A 20,920-nucleotide genomic window follows, 5' to 3' on the forward strand; every position below is an offset into this window, starting at 1 on the left:
CTTTCATCCCAACATCTCCAGCAGTATATAATGACTAAGGTTGGTCTGGTTCACGGTCAACACCCAGAGCAAAGGGCACTTCATCCCCAAAAAAAGATGTAGAGACAGAAAAAGAACAGAGTAGCAAGGACTTTAACGGTGCCAACAAATCTTGGAAAATGCTTTCATATTAAATTGTAAATTTTATTGATACAAAATATGTTTAAAAGAAACAAAATTATTACATGTGGTACATCACTTCTTACAAAGGTAATAAAAACAAGGTGGCTATAAAATACATAGGTTCAAACCAGATTTGAGAGAAATTGCACATTAGCCCAACATGTTTCGCCGATTGCTTCTTTAGGGGACGTGCAATTCAAATACAAATTGGTATGACAAACTAGACAATATGAGAAAAGAAAAAAGACAATTTAGATGAAAATCTCATTCAGTAATAATTTTAGGCATAAAGGTAGGTTTAGTATCATAGCCAGGTTCCCACTACAGATCATATAAACGCTGCCATTCACCCCACAAATAACACCACCAATAACACGACAGCCGGATGTGAAAGCTCACCCCCAGAGGTTTCCCAACACAGGAGGGAGATGGCCTAGGTTGTGGCCATAGAGGCTAGAAGGATCGGGCTGTAATGTGAAACATGGGATATTAGACAATGATATGCACAAGGTAGGCGGCGGCTGATATAAAGGATAATAATGGGGAGAGATTATTTTTCAATTATACACAGGCTATATAGGGGGACTGATGCCTCTCACAACATTACTTACTTAGTATGATTATAATTGATTGAATAGGAGTTAGTAAAAGTAGGACTGATTCTGAGGCATCCGCAGACTATCGGCATAAGATTGAGTGCCTGTTTATAATTGAAAAAGAATCTCTCCCCATTATTATCCTTTATATCAGCCACCGCCTACCTTGTGCATATCATTGTCTAATATCCCATGTTTCACATTACAGCCCGATCCTTCTATCCTCTATGTCCACAACCTAGGCCATCTCCCTCCTGTGTTGGGAAACCTCTGGGGGTGAGCTTTCACATCCGGCTGGCGTGTTATTGGTGGTGTTATTTGTGGGGTGAGTGGCAGCGTTCATATGATCTGTAGTGGGAACCTGGCTATGATACTATTAAACCTACCTTTATGCCTAAAATTAATACTGAATGAGATTTTCATCTAAATTGTCTTTTTTCTTTTCTCATATTGTCTAGTTTGTCATACCAATTTGTCTTTGAATTGCACGTCCCCTGAAGAAGCAATCAGCGAAACATGTTGGGCTAATGTGCAATTTCTCTCAAATCTGGTTTGAACCTATGTATTTTATAGCCACCTTGTTTTTATTACCTTTGTAAGAAGTGATGTACCACATGTAATCATTTTGTTTCTTTTAAACATATTTTGTATCAAAAAAATTTACATTTTTAATATGAAAGCATTTTCCAAGATTTGTTGGCACCGTTAAAGTCCCTGCTACTCTGTTCTTTTTCTGTTGCTACATCCAGCAGTATATATTTGCCTTTCCTTTGCAGCCCACCACTCTTCTCAGTGTCAGGAGCTGACGGATATACCAAGTACTTTTGGAAATGAAGGAGCATGTTGCCCATCTATATTATTTCAGTTCTATGTTTAACCACTTCAATACTGGGCACTTATACACCTTCCTTCCCAGACCAATTTTCAGCTTTCAGCGCTGTTGCACTTTGAATGACAATTGCGCGGTCATGCTACACTGTACCCAAACTACATTTTTATCATTTTGTTCCCACAAATAGAGCTTTATTTTGGTGGTATTTGATCACCTCTGGGATTTTTATTTTCTGCTAAACAAATAAAAAAATGACCGAAAATTTTGAAAAAAAAAAGTTTTTTTTTGTTTCTATTACAAAACTTTGTAAATAAGTAAGTTTTCTCCTTCACTGATGGGCACTGATGGGGCTGCACTGACAGGCACTGATGGGCACCGATGAGGTGGCACTGATGATGGGCACTAATATGCGGCACTGATGGGGCACTGATAGGTGGCACTGAAAGGCAGCACCGATGGGCACTGAAAGGCGGCACTGATAGACACTGATAGGCGTCATGGATGGGCACTGATAGGAGGCACGGATGGGCACTGATAAGTGGAACTGATGTACACTAATGGATAGTACTGATGGGCATCACTGATTGGCAAGCATTATTTTTTGGCACTGATTGGCATCCATTGGGGTACTGATTTGCATCCCTGGTGGCCATGGGTAGCGTACCTGGTGGTGAATAGTGGTGGGCATCCCTGATGGTCCTGGTGGTGTCCCTGGTGGTCCAGTGTGGGCATCCTTGGGGGGGCTGCGCTGATAATCAGCACAGAGCCCCCTGTCAGAAGAGCAGCCGATCAGCTCTCGTCTACTCATGTCTGACAGACACGAGTGAGAAAAAGCCGATCAACGGCTCTTCCTGTTTACACTGTGATCAGCCGTGATTGGACACGGCTGATCATGTGGTAAAGAGTCTCCGTCAGAGACTCTTTACCTAGATCAGAGTTGCGGTGAATCAATACTGAGACACTGCAAGTACGATCACCATGATGCGTGCCCCCGGAGGTGCGCAGCGGCTTGCTATCCTGAAAGATGTCATATGACGTCCGGTCATGATAACACAACCACTTTGCCGATGTCATTTTGCTATATGGTGGGCGGAAAGTCGTAAAGAAAACATAATCCAAACTAGAATAGCCACCATATCTTTGGTGTAAGTCACATCTTTGGTGTATGTTCACAAGTACCCCATGATGTGGGCTGGCTTCTACCATGGCCTTGTACCGCTTATTGTGTAAAAAAAAGTTTTCCGACTTTTATATTTTTTTAGTAATTTAAAATAAATTACACAAGAAGACCCACCGATGTCATTTGCTATAAGCCTGGAGCCTGGCAGTAAAGGGTTTTTTTTTTTTTTAGCCAAAAGTGAAGTGAATGCAGTTGCTTGTGGATCATATGAGGCATTTAGCTGGGGGGGGGGGGGAATAGGTCAGTAAGCCAAAGTTAAGCTTTAAAGCCATAATTAAAATAACTTTTAGTTGGGCCAATAGAGGTCCTATAGTGCCTCTGTTTTTTGGCATCACTTTTGCTTCTGCTATCTAATAGTGGCACAGATAGTGTATGGTGAATATACTTTATATGTAATGTTTTTTGGCTCTAATTCTCCTCTTTATCTCTTTGCCTAAGTTTGATGATTTTAGGTTTTCTAGAGTTAGTGTAGTGGCCATTGATAAATAATCAGTATTATAGCAGACGTAGATAAATTGTGAATAAAATAATGTAAAAAAAAAAAACAGGATTTTTGCTTACACACGATTAGATGATTAAAGTTCACACATGACTTCACCTCATTCACTATGCTAAGTAAAAAAGGGAAAAATTCAGACATTGCATTTTGACCCTGATGGATGAAGGAGTAAAAGCACTGCTATTACACTTGCCAGTGCCAGTTAGTGCTTGGTACCAAGCATGAACATGTACTAAGGGCTATTTTGCAACCTCTGTGTAGCATGCAGAAGTACCTCTTTACACAGTACTTTGTATTCACCCTCTTTGACTTGTCTATACAGCATTTTGTAGTGTTGTAAAAAAATGTAAAATTGTTAAATTTGTCTTTTAATAAGGATTTTACTATTCAAATTACAAAACACTTCATAGGTGCAATATATTATTATTATGGCACAGCAGTTCTTTTAGGGACATTTATCGACATCAGTTCAAGACACTTGTAAATTGACCTCCATTTGAATTCCTTCTGATTTGCACTTGACCTGCTTCTAGCAGGATTTGCATTCCATTCCCATATACTTGCATGGGGATGCAAAGCCCGACTGAAGAAAAGTTTTTCACCACAGGCCCTTAGGGTCTATTCACACAAGGCAGTTGACTGCGTACCCCATACAGGTCCATGTTTTCCTGGCACGGGGATGCATAGGTGTTGCGTGCATCAGCATTCTGGCAATCCGTAGATAACTATTAGGACACATGGCTGCACGGACAAAGCTGCTGTGTTCCAATATGGTATGCGGGTACTGGTGCACACAGAATCTGGTGTAGCTGTGCACAGTAACCAATTATCTTCTAGGTTTTATTACCAAAGCTTAATTGAACAAGCTGGATTTATAAGCTGATACCATGCACAGCTGCGCCAGATTCTGCATACTCCAGTTTTGGTAAATCTCCTCTATTGAGACACAGTGGCTCTGTCTGTGCAGCTCTGCCTTGTCCCAATAGGCTTCTATGGACTGCCAGCACGGGGATCCATGCAACACCTGTACATCTTCATGCTGAGAAAACATGGACCTGCATTGGGCACAAAGTCTAGTGGGTACTCGATAAAACTTTGTCTGCAATGCTCGCTGAGAAACTTTTAGTTAGTCTCTCCCAGCAGTCTCTTGTAGACTGAAAAAAATCTTTCTCTTGGAATATTTTTCCAGACTTGTTCTCCAAATAACGTTGGGGGTCTTCCAGAAGCTGTTGTATTTAAGTAGAGGTCATATGACACTTTAGGTGTTGCATATAAAATTTTCAGTGTATTTATTTTAGTTCAGTACATTTTTATTTGTAGCTAATTAAAAAAAAAAGGGGTAGATCTTTTTGCATTGGTATCATGGAGTACAGTGGAACCTTGGTTAACGAGTAACGTGGTTAGCAAGCATTTGAAAGACGAGCAACTTTTTTTTTTAAATCCTGACTCGGTTTGCGAGTGTTGTCTCCCAAAACGAGCAGAATTCAAGCTAATGTGGTGTGCAGTACCGCATTTGACCAGAGGTGCGGGGGCACCGGTAACACTGTGAATGGTTCAGAGCCATTTGGAAATACTCTGAAACACTCGGAAATACTTCGTTCCCGAGTGTTTCTGAGTCTTTCCGAGGGTTTCTTGGTATTTCCGAGGCTCTCCGGCACCCCCCCCCCCCCCCACCTCTGGCAACATACAGTATGTCATGCAATAGAAGTCAATGCAAAACTAATTATTTTAGTTTCCATTGACTTCTATGGGGAAACTCGCTTTGGTATGCGAGTGCTTTGGATTACAAGAATTCTCCTGGAATGGATTATGCTCGTAATCCAAGGTTCCACTGTATTTGGTTAAGTAAAAGTAAAAAAATCCCAGGTAAATTCCTTTTTAAGTTGTTACACTAGAAAATGTGGAAAAATCAATTACTATTTAAAAAGATAACAAGTATGTTTTTTTTTTTTTTTTTTTTGCACCTTGCCAGTAGTTACTATACATGTGCAACCTCTTTAATAAAACCAAGTAAACTTTATGGATCTTGCATGTCATTTCCATTTAGTTTTTATCAGGGAGTTCACTATATAATTTAAATATTTAATATAAGATGTGTATTTTAATCTTCACTTTTAAAGGTAATCATGCTAAGGTACATTTTACTAAGTATAGCACTAAGAAGTAAAATTAATTTCCTGGTGATATTACATGAGCAAGAAGTATAGCACAGATATTCATCTAGACATTTTCTGAGACCCAGAATATTATCTATGGGCTGATGCAGTGTGTTACATTGCGTATCTTTTCTTAAATGTGAAATTTATTTAGTAAGCAAGCATACAGTCACATCATTCATAGATGCTAAAGTATGCAGGTAATATAGACATCCAAGGCCTAAGGATGCATTCATATATTATTTCCTGGTTTTGCAACAATAAGGTGGATTTTTGTGGTCAATTGGTTCAAAAACAAATGCATTTTTTTGCGGTGATGATAATGGCTATATGGGCCACGCCTGATTGGAATTTCTGACCCTGATAATGAAAAGGCAAGTTAGATGATTGGTTTGTGCATCTTGTACTCCCACAGTTTATTAGCACTGTACAGATTCTCTAAAACTGAAACATTTGTGTACTCCGAGATAAGCAAATATTGTCTAAATATAATAGGAATGACTATTCTTACTTTAATCTTGTTATGATTGGTGTGTATTTCAGACCTGTGAAGTAAACCAGTGTGGAGTGGGATGTCAAAGCGTTTATTAAAGTGGTTGTAAACCCCTTTTTAGCACTTGTACCTATAGGTAAGCCTAGAATAAGGCTTACCTAATAAGTACTGTAAATATCTCCTAAAGATGTGCAGTTTAGGAGATATTTACCTTGTAGTAAGCCGATGATGTCATCGGCACATGCACTGTGAGGAAACGGCCCTCCGTGCCGTTTCTTCCCGAGCGAGTGCCATGACTGGTGGCTCCCACGCGCATGCATGGGAGTGACGTCACATGGCTTCGGTCAGTCACAGACCCGGAGTCCACGGCCCCCGGAGGAAGAGGGGCAGACATGGATGTGGCCACCAGCAGGGACAGCGTGGGCTTCGTTTGCAGGTCAGTGCCACATAATGGGCTAGAATGCGATGCATAGCCCATTATGCTTTTACTTTGCAGGGTTTGCAGGGAACAAAAGAGGAAGTAAAACCCATCAGGGTTTACTTCCTCTTTAACACCGAGTGAATACCCACTCCACATTCTTTTTCTGTAGCTATCTTGCCATATATATATATATTTTTATATATATATATATATATATATATATATATATATATATATATATTTGGTGGACTTATGATCCTCAGAGGATAGTTATTTTTATACCCTGTGTTTGGCATCATACTCTTATATGTATAATCATGTGTTTATATACTGTACATCTTTTTTCCTATATTATTATGTTTTAGACATTCTTAAATCCTTACAGGGTTTTTTTTATCAATTGTGGGGATTTTCTTTGGTGTTCGATGTGTTGTAGTGAGTGGACACTGAAAAACGTGTTTACTTTTTTGTTTATTTGTGTTTCATATTATTTTGAATTGGATCTTTTTGTAACCTGATGGTGAAGGACATTGTTTATTTTTTTTTAACACAAGATGGCATACTTTTATTTAATAATATGGTGTTCCCATAAAGAAGCTTGGTTGTTTGGCTTAGGCTTTATTCCTGTTTTCCAATGCCCAGTCCTGATATACAGTGTGGTGGACAAGCTTGGCTTCCGATCCCCAGACAACGCCACCTACGACAAAACGTGTGGGGTAGAGCCGGCGCTTGTGACATCACCACACCTGGGAGAATGAGGAAGCGGTCAGTACCACTTCCGGACTGCTTTGTATACACAGTGTTGTTTATTTTCCATTCGGATGTGAGTTTGAATGGTTTCAATAACATTTTGCTGAGTGGTTTTTAAGCTATGTGGAGCATCTGTTTTTGCCATGTACGCTTCTGTGAACTGGAGGTTATATGATTATCTGATGGAAGTGGTGGCCTTTTCCCATTCTCTGCAGTAATTTACCTGAATATTGCAAGTACTATGTAACTTCTTTGATTAAGAAGGTAATTATCTTGCGGTAAGTCTCCCTGTGTGGCCCCTGGTGGAGGAGCACATATATAGTGTTTTTCACACAATGAAAAAGCTCACTTTCCTTGTGCTTTGCTCTAAGCACAAGTATGATGCTTAAAGGAAAATTTGCCTTTTACTAATGATACCAATCCAATTTTTTTGGTTTATGTATTTACGCACTTTGGATGAATTACACATTGACTGGTGCATTTTGGTTATTTATGCATTTTTTGTGAGTAGTGCAGCACTTTATATACAAATTTCTGTTGTTGCCTTATCTTAGACAGGACCTATAGCATTTAATTTTATTTTTGCTTTTCTTATATTACCACCCACAATAACCAACATCAGTTTGGCAGTTATTGTAGATGATGCAAATCATAAAGCTTTTCTTGGTTTTCCCAGTGGTTAATAGTAATATAAAGATATAAAGTGAGTATCATTAGCTGATTTTTTTTTCTTCCATGCTATCTTCCATGCTTCTCATATCTCTATCATAGTCGTAGATTTAACCAATTTCTAACTACTTTAGTAATCAAATAAGGGGGTCCCAGGGCTGCATGTACCTGTTTCATGGAGTCTAAAGATGGAAACTTTGTTGCCTTATCATGGTAAAGTACATTGCCAAAAAGCTCTTCACCACAAGGCACAGATATACAAAAGAGCCCAGCACACTATATCTTGTTTGTAATATTGGTGATTTTATGTGGTAGTATATTTTTTGAAAATTTCCCCTCTAAATAAGACCTTCATTACATTCAAGACTGGTGTCAAGGCATGACTTTAAGAAGGGCCATGCCCGAAATGCGTTGTGACAGACTGTCTCACACCACATCCATCATCCCCCTGCTATTTGCATACTGACAGCGCTGGCACTGCTCCCAGCCTCTGACGTCATCCCGGCGTGCCATCTGTTCGCCCCAGCCGGTCAGACTGAGTCTGTGGATCATCTCCTACCTTCAGGGACAACAGCGGGCCACTGCTTCACACTGCAGCAGACGCCTTTACCAATGCACTGCCAGCTTTTCAGAGCCGTGATTTCATCTAACATTGGCAGCACAGCAGGGTTTTCCTACAAGTGCCTTCCATGCCTGAATTGGTCCAGCTGACCCCCTTGGGATGGAGTGATCCTTACCTGGGCAGACCACTTCCCTTCTCCTCTTCAGCAGCGCTCCCTGTATGGTATGTGGAGCCTTCCTTGTTGCTTATGACTTTGGGATAATGTGATATTTGTCGGTTTTACTGACCAGTCTGGTTTTTATTATCGTTTTTAACCAGCACTTTCCATTAAACTTCTTATGTTTACTCATATTCTGGTGATAATAATATTTTGGAGTCATCTGTCTATCCCTGTGGGACTACAAGTAAAAGCCAGTATACTTAACAACACACAGTTAAGGCTGCCTAGGTGGGCATCCCCCAGCACTACACATTCAGGAGCTTTTGTGTTTGTCACTTCTCCCTTTTCACCTTGCCCGGTGTCCATGTTTTCCTCTCAGCTGTGGTGGATTTTTTAGTATACATGTGCTCAAATATTCCTTATTTATTGTCAACTATATTACTGCTTGAATTTCTGTTTGTGGTACTATAAGTACATAAATGGCCCATATAGTAAACTTAGTGCAAAGTAGGAAATTAGAGAACGGAAATGGGGCTTTAAATGAAACATGTCATTGTGGATATGGATAATGAATGTAAATGAATTAAATTAATTTTGATTTAATTTGATGTCATTAACCCCTAGGGGTGGTCCGTGATTTTTAAAGCAAAAACAAATGAAATAAATTAGAATGCAAATATAATCAAAAAGATTAATGTATTTATAATGGTAATCAACAAATTAAATGCAAACAAATCAATGGACATACATTGATGCAATTCTTACAAAGAAATACATGAATCATAAATTTACTGATCAAAATGACATAAATCACATGATATGGATACAAATTCAGGAGAATGGCATTGATTAAATTCATAATTAAAGTAGGCTTAGCTCGGCACCCTTAGTTTAAAATCTAACGCGTTTCTTGGCTTCCTGCCAGTCATCAGGGATGGGATGCACATATGTACTAAAAAAAAAAATCAATAGAATAGGATGAATATTAATATTTTTCTCTACCTCAACCGCTTAATTGAAAATTAGTTACAGATTAGCCCATAAATTGGGCAAAACTCCAACAAAGGGATTTTTTGTGGTCCGGAACAAACTGTCTCACCCGAGGTTGAGGCAGGGTGCAAAGTAGTCCACTTAAAGGACATTGTAAATGATAACACTCTTCGTGTTTAAATGAAAAGAGGTGTAGCCTCTTCATAAGACATCTCTACAGTACGAGCTGGGAAAATATGGAATAGACTCCTACAAGAGCTGGTTCTAATTAGGATGATTCAGCAAATATCAGGTTGTCTAAGGGGATCAAGTTTTTTTGCCTTCCTCTGGATCAACTGATGGTTTAGAGTTCTGAGGGTGAAAGCTTTCAGGTTATTTATTTATTCATTTTTTTATTGGTTAAAATCGATATACGTCTTTTTTCTACCTGACTAACTTTGTATTCATGTAAATTTAGACCTTTACAATCAAAAGAAATCCGGAATTTGCTGCAACACTTCACCTTCATTGACCTTTCATGCAAAAGACATCACAGACAGTGTGGGGTACAGTAAAATTTGACGAGTTTCGCGCTGTGGCTAGCGCTTACTCATAACTTCAGCAAATTCCAGATTTCGTTTGATTGTGTATCTGAATTCCAGCTGGGCTAGCACCTTCATCTGCATCCTGGCTATACTATGGATGGATGGCTAATGTGCTCACATGGAACAGCTTTCTCTTCTGTGGTAAGTTTAGACCTTGGTTCCCTTTTTCCTATCTCTACGCAGACATTCTTTAGCCAGCATCACTCAAGTATTATGCAAGTGACAGCATTGGCTTTGAATTGTATAGACTGTTGTATTCCTCACTGCTTCAAGGAAAGCTGCCTTAATGTTTGCTGTGAGTGCAAAGGTGTATTGCTACAATTTAATCACCATAGAATATAGTCTGTTACACATTTAACAACTGTTATATCACAGTATGCCTTTACGCGAAACAGTAATTACATGTTATTTATTCACTACCATTTAAATAAAAAAAAAATAAAAAATGTTTTACACAAAATAAAACCTACTAAAAACTTACCCATGTTTTCCCAAAACCAGACAGACCTTTCCTTCCTATTTATTAATTTACTATTTACTTATGCTGAACACTGCAGATAGTTAGAACGGGTAATTTACCTTACCAATACTGCTTATTAATAATCAAGCGTGCAGTTCAATTTATACACTCACACTTTATCCTAAAGCATCCAGTTCCAATGTGAAGCAGAAAAATCTGCCTGGTAGTGAGTACATAACATGTAATCATTATTTTGTTTGAATGCATGCTGTGGTGTAGCAATTGTTAAAGGTGTAGCACGATATATTCAGTGTTTTTTGGTATCAGATTGACTATCTTTTGCAGTTACACGTTTGCTTTAGTTTTTTTTATGTCAGCATGACAGTGTTGCTTAAGAGCTTTATTGCCAACTGAGCTTCTGCTTGATCTGCTACCTTTCCTAAATTTGGAAACTTTATTAAAAAGAAAATCATGGCTTCATTCTGGCAGAATTATGGTGTTAGGAAGGCCTTGACCCTTTTGTATCTCAAATGCTATACATACAGTGTGTATATGCCATTTTTTGTATACGGTATATTATATCTGTATGTGGAAATACAATATGCAGCAATCAACAAAATGTATTTATTGACTGTTTAACTGTTAATTTTTTTTCCAGGTATTTTTGGCATATGCAGTGAACCTTGCATGAAATATGTTTGGAATGGACAGCTTTTAAAGTGTGTAAAAGACATTGTACATCGTGACTGGCTGCTTTATATAATTCATGGTTTTTGTGGACAGTCAAGTATCCTTTACAACATGATCAATGAACTGTGAATGAAAGATGAGAGTTTCATGTTATGTAATGACTGCGGTGATAATAGTGCTCAACATGCTGGACGGTTTTTTCTTTAGAAAATTTTGAAAAACACAGGGGTTGATTTACTAAAGGTAAAAAGATTGTGCACTTTGCAGTTGAAGAGCTTAACCCCTTGATGCCGATGTAATACAATTATGCGGCCTTCGGCTTCAAGGGGTTGTACCGAGGTACCGTACCGTTTTTTTAATCACAACTGATGTGTCTAATCAGTCACTCCTGCCACCTTGCATGGCTCGCTCAGGCTCTCCTGTCCCACCGGGAGACTCGAGTGGCCAGCCGGCACGTCTGCCAGCTGGCCAGAAACCCAAACAAAGCGGGAATAGGCATTGATCTGGTCTAGGATCTAGTAACCTGGAAGCAATGTTATAACATCGCTTCCGGTTAACTGAAGCCTTAAAGGTGCCGGATTTGAAAAAATGTCAGTATTCAGCCAAACTTGATGTTTTGAATGCTTTTAAGTGCAAAGGAGAGATTTGGGGTCTTATAGACCCCCGATCTCTCCATAAAGAGTACCTGTCACTGCCTATTACTGTCACAAGGGATGTTTACATGATCAAAATATTTTTTTAAAGGGACAGTGTAAAAATAAAATAAATAAGTATTTTGTTTTTTTAAATCACCCCATCCATGTGCGCATAAGCGATCGCATACGTAATTTGCGCCCGCAAATGTAAACAATGTTCAAACCACACATGAGGTATCGCCGTGATCGTTAGAGCAAGAACAATAATTCTAGCGCTAGAACTCCTTTGTAACTCTTAACTGTTAAAAAAAAGTTTAAAGCGTAGTCTATGGAGATTTTTTAAGTATCATAGTTTGTCACCATTCCATAGGTATCTATTTACTCGGCATAACATCATCTTTCACAATATACAAAAAAAAGTGGGTTAACTTTACGGTTTTGTTTTTCTAATTAATAAAAGTGTATTTTTTCCCCAAAAATTTTGTTTGAAAGACCACTGCGTAAATACAGTGTGACATAAAATATTGCAACAACTTTATTCTCTAGGGTCTCTGCTAAAAAAAAATATGTAATGTTTGGGGGTTCAAATTCCTTTTCTAGCAAAAAATACTGATTTTAACTTGTAAGCAACTAGTGTCAGAAAAAGGCTTAGGCTTGAAGGGGTTAATAAATGATGTGAAGCTTTACTTTGCAAAGTATACGCAATCACATGCAAAGAAAAATAAAAAAACAGTGTTTATGCTTGCACATGATTGGATGATGGAAGTCAGCAGAGCTCCCCCTCATTTATTAGGCTCTGGAGCAAATACCCTTGCAGAGTGCAAATGCACTTGCAAAGTGCACAGTGCAGTAAATCAACCCCATTTGGTTCTTCTGTTTAACCCTTTCACAGTGCGTCTCTCCAGTTTCGGGAGGACGTCCATGGGCATCCTCCAACGTGCGCACCTCTGGGGGTGATTGAATACCACCAAAAGAAAGCTCTATCTGTCCCCAAAAAAAATGATAAAATTGTACTTTGGGAACATTGTTGCATGACCGCGCAATTGTCATTCAAAATGTAACAGTGCTGAAAGCTGAAAATTGGCCTGTGCTGGAAGGGGGTGAAACTGGCCAGTATTGGAGTGGTTAAAATTTATTTTCCTGAAAAATGTTATCTTTCTGATGAGTGTCATTTAGGCTCCTTTTACACTAGCCGACTCCAAAGTTGCGCATTTTTCAGTGCAACTTTGCAGTCTGACTTTGATACACTTTGAAGGGACTGTGATAAAACTTTTACACTCTGGCATTACAGTTGTGTCAAAGTCAGATCAAAGTAGTACAGGAACCTTTTCTGAAGTCGCAGCAGTAGTGTCAATTGGAATGTCTCTCATAGAGATACATAACATTTCACTTGTCCTGCGACTTTGTGTCTCACGAGTCAGATCCTAAGTCGCACAAATGTGAAAGGAGCCTTACTGATAGGTGAATGATCAGCAAAATCTGCGCATTTTGAGTCACATGCTGTGATTATTTTATATCATGAATCTATTATTTGTTCAATTCTGTTTAGTCCATTATATCAAAAATTTACCTAAACAACTCTACAAAGAGCTGTTAATTTATGGTCGACCTGTCTATGTGACTCTGATGGCAAGAAGATCAAGCAAATTTGCTGGCACAAGGTTTTTAAAGAGAGGAGCAAATTGTGAGGTAAAGCATAATGTTTTGAGTGCTAAATATTTAGGAACAGGGAGAATTTGATAGTATCTCAACTGGATCAATATTCTTAAAGCTAACCTTTCATTGAAATTCACATTTAAGCTTCAAGGAGAAGTTTAGCCAAAGCTTGTTTGGCTGTACTCCTATAGATCACAGGGGTGCAGTTTGTCTTGTACTCCTGTGACCTGTTTTCAGCACAGAGCAGACTGTCCGCTCTCTGCTGACGTCACCAATGTCAGTCCAGGCACCACGTCATCCCGACCACGGAGTCTGGATCCGCCAGGTACCTGGACTGACACCCAGCTCAGCCTCTCCGTAAGCCTCTAAGAGCCTGAGATGGCCACTCTGCCCCCTCCACAGCCCAGCGCTCCAATGAGCGAGGAGGGAGAAGAGCAGAGAGCTGTGACTGACAGTCTAGAGCTCTCTGCTCACGGAGCTCTGAAAACCGAGGATCGGCGATGTTCAATCGCCCGGTTCTTAGTGTAGAGGCGCCGGGGGACAGATGTAGCATCAGACCCATGCTACATCTACCTAGGTAAGTATGAATGTGCAAAAAAAAAATTCCTTTACTTCTCTTTTAAACATATCAGATAATTATTTTGAATGACAAACTCCTTTTTTTTTAACTGTAGAAACACTGTATCCTGGCTCCTCCTGCCTTAAGCTGGCCATAGATGGGTAGAACGAAACTGTTCTAAGAAAATGTATTCATTTTTCTAATCATTAGTGGGTCAAATCGACATTTGTTTTTGACTGCAGTGCTGAGAACATTCGAAAGAGCAGGATGGAACATTTTCTTGAATGAATTTCTTACAGTGTATGTGGTTTTCATTCAGTAGAGTCCATTCATTCCAAAATCAAATGTTAAAATCAAAAAAAATCTTTTGAACGACATTCGAATGTTCTAAGAATTTTCGTATAGATTTTCATAAGACCTTTCCTAAGAATTTTTGCTTAAAATTCTAACCGTCTATGGCCAGCTTTAGGCATCCAAGCTTACATGGCCTGAGGCTATCAATGAGTAGTGTGGATGTTTTACATCATTAGGAACCTCTGCAGACTTTCATTAGGGTTATAATTAGTGGAGTCTTGTGGGCTGAGTCACTTGCTGGCTTCTGATATCTTTTGAGGGTCCCAGTGTGGAGCCTGTCTCCTATATTCCCTGGCTCTGTTCCTACCAACTTTGCATGCCGGCGTTGGAGTGTTCAGACTCTTATTGCTGAATTCTACATGTCTTAAACTAAATTGAAAGTCTAACAGGGAGACTGGAACCCCTGCTTTATAGCTGCAGCTGATCTGCAGACCTGGGCACTCAAGCCCAGACAAATTGCTGCACTGATCCCCAATATAGATATAGGGAATTTTTAGATAACTTAAAGGAATTGTAAAGGCAGAAGGTTTTTTATCTTAATGCATTCTATGTATTAAGATAAAAAACCTTCTGTTTTTAGCAGCCTCCCCTTTCTCTCTCCAGCGATGTCCATGATCCCCTCATCGATCCAGAACACTCCTCCTGATTGGCTGAGACTAAGCAACGGCGCCATTGGCTCCCGCGGCTGTCAATCAAAGTCAGTCAGCCAATCAGGGGACAGAGAGGGGGCGGGGCCAGGTCGGGGCTCCGTGTCTGAATGGATACACAAAGCTCTGATTCGGCTTGGGTGCCCACTGTAGCAAGTTGCTGGCTGAGGGGCACTCAAAGGAGGGAGGGGCTAGGAGCAGCAAAGATGGACCCCGAGAAGAGTAGGATCCAGGCTGCTCAGTGCAAAACCAACTGCATAGAGAAGGTAAGTATAACATGTTTGTTATTTTAAATAAAATGTAAGCACCTAATCAATATTCAAGAAATACATTCACCTCCTTTTTGTCCAGCAATAGACAGAAGGACAGAGGAGAACTGCAAAATTAGGATAGTCCAGTAGAAACCATTATGGCTGGGAGATGATCTCCATTTGGCTACAACAACATTGTAAATAATTTAAAGTGCAATTATAGGCCTGAAAGAATGACACTTGTAGATGGCTATATATCACTAAAATGTATTATTATTTAGCTCTGGTGTTTCTATTGTCCTATAGGGTGACGTTGCCAATGAAGTCGAGACTGAGCAAATTGTACATGATGCTTCTGTGATGTCATTTACTGCAGGAAGCTATTCCTCCTATGTCCAAGTTCGAGGCTCAGTCCCCTTGTATTGGTCCCAGGACATTTCCACTATGATGCCAAAGCCACCAATAACATGTAGGTTCCCTTTATATACTTATTGGGGTAGGATGGTTGGCGTTGGTTAGAAAAACTCTTAAAAATAAAACATAAATGAACCGGCATACTAGATTATAGTTAGTTAGGTAACTGAAGCATAAACAATCTAATGGTTTTTTGCAAGGGCAATGTTTCTGTTATTTCATCATGCCCTTTTGTTCGGGCAAGAAGGACAAAGGTAAAGTACCAAAGGAACAGTAAAAAGAAAAATGTTTCTCTGCCTAAGTCAGCCAGGCCGCATGGGAACAGTACGTACATTTTTTTCACAGATAACTTCTCATCGTTGTGACTGTTTGTCCTGGCCGGTGAATGGTTGCTAAGAGTAAAACATTTTGAAATATTCGAATGTCTGCAGAAAAATATTTTCAATGTGTTGAACAATCATTTTTTGAATTATAGTTTAAAGTGAATCTATAATGAGAGTGACACCAGACATCCAACAGAAGGACTAGCTATCTGACTATATAAAACATCATCATGCACTTTTTGCTGCAGAAAGCTCAGTGTTTCTTGGAGATCCCTACTCACTCACATCTCACCCCATGTGACAGTGTTGGGACCTGCTGATAAGTAGTTCAGACAAAGAGCACTGTACTGGAGAATGGGGAGCGAGAGTGCTGAGTCTCCAAGTTCAGGAAGTTGAGAAACTGGTATAGGCTGCATATGGCCCTATGTATGGTCAAAATTGAAATTCATTTATTTATTGCCATATTGTTTGTTAATTATTTCTACTCCTATTAATCTGAACTGTCTTGAAGTTTGTAACCTTACTTTGTAAAGATCCCTACACGTGTACTTCCTTAACTTCTTTGACACATATTCACTATGCCCTGTGAGTAGACAATGCTGTGTCTCAGAATTCACAGAGCCTGCCTTCTGAACTAAAGAGGCGCTGAGAGGAGTTTCAGGAGGTGGAGTCAGTTCAGAAGTCACAGCTTGTAAAGAGCAAGGTACTATGGGATATGTAGTCCTTAGAAATCAAAAGTAAACAGCAGAGGGAAGCTGCAGAACATTTATGGAATCCAGGAAACTGTGGAGAGGGAGGGCCAGCAGACAGGCAACGCTCACAACCTGAAAAGAGATTATATTAGATTATCAACAATAACTATTGATTGCATTGCTGTTACAATGCAAATGTTACAGAATAAAAGTGTATGCTGCAACATCATGTATGTATGGTGTTGGCTTATGGTACAAGGTATGTATTGACCGCTTATGTTTTCAGATAACAGCTGCTGTTAGCTCTGTAGTTTCTATAACTGTAGGTTGGCTTTAATAACACTTTGTTAGCAAACTTATTCCAAAAAATTCCCGGCCATCCTTACTTATTTTTATTAGAATCTTTTCATGACTTCTGCTCCCATAGGGTCCCCTAAGCACTTTAACTCTGATGTACCTCTAAACTCTGTACACACATTTGTACAATTCCCATGGCAGGTACACTTTTAATTAAGGAATCCATGTAAACATCTGGCTAAGTAGTTAAATGCTTGCAACCCATGCTCTAAGATTGTTTTTACATTCATTCAAGATTCTTGTACACAGTAATGACTCCTCTGGACAGTCTCAGTTTACGAGCAATAATAATATTTCCGTTGTCTAATATTGTATTTTCTGTTCTGCCAGTGGACCAAGCAGACCCATATGCACATGCTGCAGCTTCCCACTTTGACCAAATGCTTCAGAGATTTGGATCACCCATTATCATTCTGAACCTCGTCAAGGTAAGAACATTTCTTTTTAGCCTAGTGAGTAATGAATAACATTATTAAACCTTGTCATTGATACTGTGTTCAGTGCTGGGTTTTTTTCGTCACATAGAGAGATTTTTTTTTCATTAAAAAAAATATTCAGTGAAATGTAAACATTATTTATCACTATGAGGCAGATTTTTAATGAAGAGTGTAAACTGTTCTCCGAAGAACACAGCAGTCTTCGTTCCATACTGCACTTGCCTTTCTGCATGTCATTTATAAAACGCATGGCATGACGTTGGGCCTGCGGTCCCTTTTAGTGTGTTTTTTGCAATGTTATACAGATGACACTCATAAAAAAATGGCAGGCTCCACACTTCACCTGCTAGGAGGAGATCCTAGTACCCTGGTGTCTAACTTGTGGCCCACCAATCCCTCTGTGTGCAGCCAGCTGTGTGTTGGGCACCAGAGAGATATAACTGCAACAGCTCAGAATTGGCAGCCTGCACAGCAACAGCCTTTGTTTACATTTTACTGTTCTGGGGCTGGGATGAAGTTGGTACATTTAAATTAGAATTAAAGTCTGCCAGTCTCCTTACCTGCACACTAGCGCTTGGAGTGCCAGCCGCTTCCAATTGTAATAAGCACCAGAGGCTGTCAACCCAAGCTCTGAGATCCCAGATGTAGTGGGTAGTGGTCTGTCTTGTTAGGACTGTACAGAGTCTGTTAGTCCTGTGGCTGCCCTTCTGGAAATGGGGTCCTGCAAAACACTTAAGACAAGATCATAGTGACAATGAAATTAACTTTTAGCTTGTAAGCTCTTATGAGCAAGGCCCTTAGAACCGTCTTGTTTTGAAATTATTGTTACTGTACTGTCTCCCTTTATTTCTTAACCACCTGCCAACCGCTTACAGTAAATTTAGCGTGAGCGAGCGGCGGGTACAGGCACAATCACGTACCTGTACATGATAGCCTTCTTCCGGGTTTGGGTCTCGCCTGGGCGCTGGACAAAGTACAAGTTTGGCAGCAGATTTTAGCTGAAATCAGCTAATCACCTGTGTCCAATCACACACAAAGTTTTGTGTTTACAAACACACAGAACTCTGTGTACAGGGAACGGCAATCTGGCTGTTTCTTCTCCCTGAAAAGCAGAGCGAGAAAACATCCAGATCACAAAGTAAAAGCAGCACACATGACATATTGTTAGGCCCATAGTTAACCCCTCGGTTGCCCCTAGATGTTAACACCTTCCCATCCAGTGTCAGTGTACAGTATTACCACAGATCACTGTATTAGTGTCACTAGCGACGTCAGTGTCAGTAAGTCTCCCAAATAATGTTGGTTACTGCCAGATTGCCCGCCACCTTATCACAATCCCACTGTAAGTCGCTGATCACCATCATTTCAGTATAGCAGCCATTCTCAACCAGGGTTCCTTGGAACCCTAGGGTTCCTCCAGAGGTGGCTAGGGGTTCCTTGAGCCATGGCTGATTTACCTCCTGTTTGATGGTGCCTACATAGTTCTGAGCCAATGCCACTTGGAGGAGCCAGTGGTATGACACCGATGATCTTTATAGCTATCTGTAAGGGGGCTATTCTTACACTGACCATTAAAGTAAAGGGCCTTGTTCCCACTGACCCCCAATGAATGGGTTTTATCAGGGGTTCCCCAAGGCCTGAAAATAATTTACCAATTTTACCAGTTACAGAAATAGTAATGATGACTTCAATTTCAACAATTACATTATATGGAAGGACATCTACTGAGTGAGACCATTACACTAAGAATCCTAGGCATAGAAAATGCGATAAAGCTTTAATATATAAAATGAACTAATTTTCTTGGAAGGCTTGTTTTCTGTGCCCTTATCCCAGATTTAAAGTTCTTGTAAACCCTTTCATATACTAATTAAAGTGACGCAACCTAGGTGATACACAGAGATAAGTTGTATCTGTTTATCTGTTGCCCTCTCTTCTCCACAGCTGTTCAAAGTACATAATTTACACAGCATTTCTCAGCTTCAGAAGGCAGGGGGCACGGTTCTGATGTCACACACTGCATAGCATAGAGAAGAGAGTGGAGTGTAATCTGAGACCTGAGTGGAGGGAATGGAAAGTCTCATATCTACACAAGAAAACATGCACAGCTGATGCTGTCAGTCACCTGCTGTGTGCTGGAGACGGGGCAATGTAGACGGTCAGAAGTAACTCCTGCAGATAGCAGGGGAATGACAGAGCAGACAGAAATCACACTAGGTGCTTTGGATTGAGGCACGTACACAACATAGGATATACTTTTTAATTTTTAATTTCAGCGGTGTGCAATCTTTAATATCCCGGTGTTACGTAAAATGGGGAAACCAGTTGTCCTAGTGGGCAAAATAGCTACAGTGTCATCATAATGCCTTTTAGAGAAAGAGGCCTCAATCAAACACTGACATTTCATTTGACTATATTTTTTGTGTTTTCCAACACATATTCTAACAGAAGTATTTTGTGATAGTGTGGGAAAAGAAAAGAGTGAGAGTTGCCTATAGTAACAATTCATAATGAACTTAAAGGGGCAGTTAAACTTTATGTCCTCCCCTCCACCCCCTTTTTACCACATTTGGCACTTACATTTTTTTTTTAGAAAGCTGGTACTCCATTTTGATAGGTACCTGCTCCCACTTCTGCTCAATTTGCCTAGGCAATCCGAGTGGACATTCATCACATGTCACAGAAGGCTGCAGGACTATTCACAGGGTGAATGGGCTCACAAATGCACAGTGTAAATTCGCAAGGAGTCACAGTTGGCTTCCCACAGTAAACATACCAGTGAAAAATTGGCCCGGGTGAGGATAGCCCTGGATCCCTGGACAGGTAAGTGTCCTTTTATTAAAAGTCAGCAGCTACAGTATTTGTAGCTGCTGACTTTAAATTTTTTGCTCTCTAGGGTGAAGATCCTCGTTAAGAACCTAGTTTCTATGTCATTACCTCCATTTTCCTCTCTCTTTCTATATTTCCTATACTTAAAAGTAAAATGATCTTGTTGAATATTTCCGTGGTAAACACTTTATGACTACCCACAGTAGATCTGTGTCATGAAAAAACACCCATATGTCTGTCAAGATGTGAATCTACGTCCTTTCTGTCTGGGTGCATAAATCAGTAAACACAATAGCTTGCAATTTTCTAAGCTTAGCTTCATTCATATAAAGATACCAGCAACTACAGTGATTTAGCAGGGCAACCATCTGCATGAATGCCAAGAATGGTGCCAGGATGAGGCAATGAGTCATTCAGCTAATCAGCTGCTTTTTACTGAGTTATTTTAAAGGGTCACTTCACTTTCAGGGGAAAAAAATCACAAATAGAAAAAAAATTCTATAGCATATGCAATTGCTGTACAAGCCGTATTTAAAGCAGTATTAAACCCAAAACCAAAAAT

The 20,920-nt window shown here is 39.8% G+C and overlaps 1 protein-coding gene across 2 annotated transcripts in view; it reads left to right on the top strand.

The window, feature by feature from the left end:
- FIG4 (FIG4 phosphoinositide 5-phosphatase) overlaps window positions 1-20,920 on the top strand; it is a 444,470-nt gene that overhangs the window by 179,215 nt on the left and 244,335 nt on the right. For both annotated transcript variants that reach the window (XM_073627061.1, XM_073627062.1), the window contains 4 exons: window positions 11,173-11,301; window positions 13,428-13,528; window positions 15,613-15,775; window positions 17,423-17,520. In XM_073627061.1, the coding sequence (XP_073483162.1) occupies window positions 11,173-11,301; window positions 13,428-13,528; window positions 15,613-15,775; window positions 17,423-17,520 (491 nt within the window). The remainder of the gene's footprint in view (window positions 1-11,172; window positions 11,302-13,427; window positions 13,529-15,612; window positions 15,776-17,422; window positions 17,521-20,920) is intronic.

Source organism: Aquarana catesbeiana, linkage group LG04 (assembly GCF_042186555.1).
Source record: "Aquarana catesbeiana isolate 2022-GZ linkage group LG04, ASM4218655v1, whole genome shotgun sequence".
NCBI classification, from domain to species: Eukaryota; Metazoa; Chordata; class Amphibia; order Anura; family Ranidae; genus Aquarana; species Aquarana catesbeiana.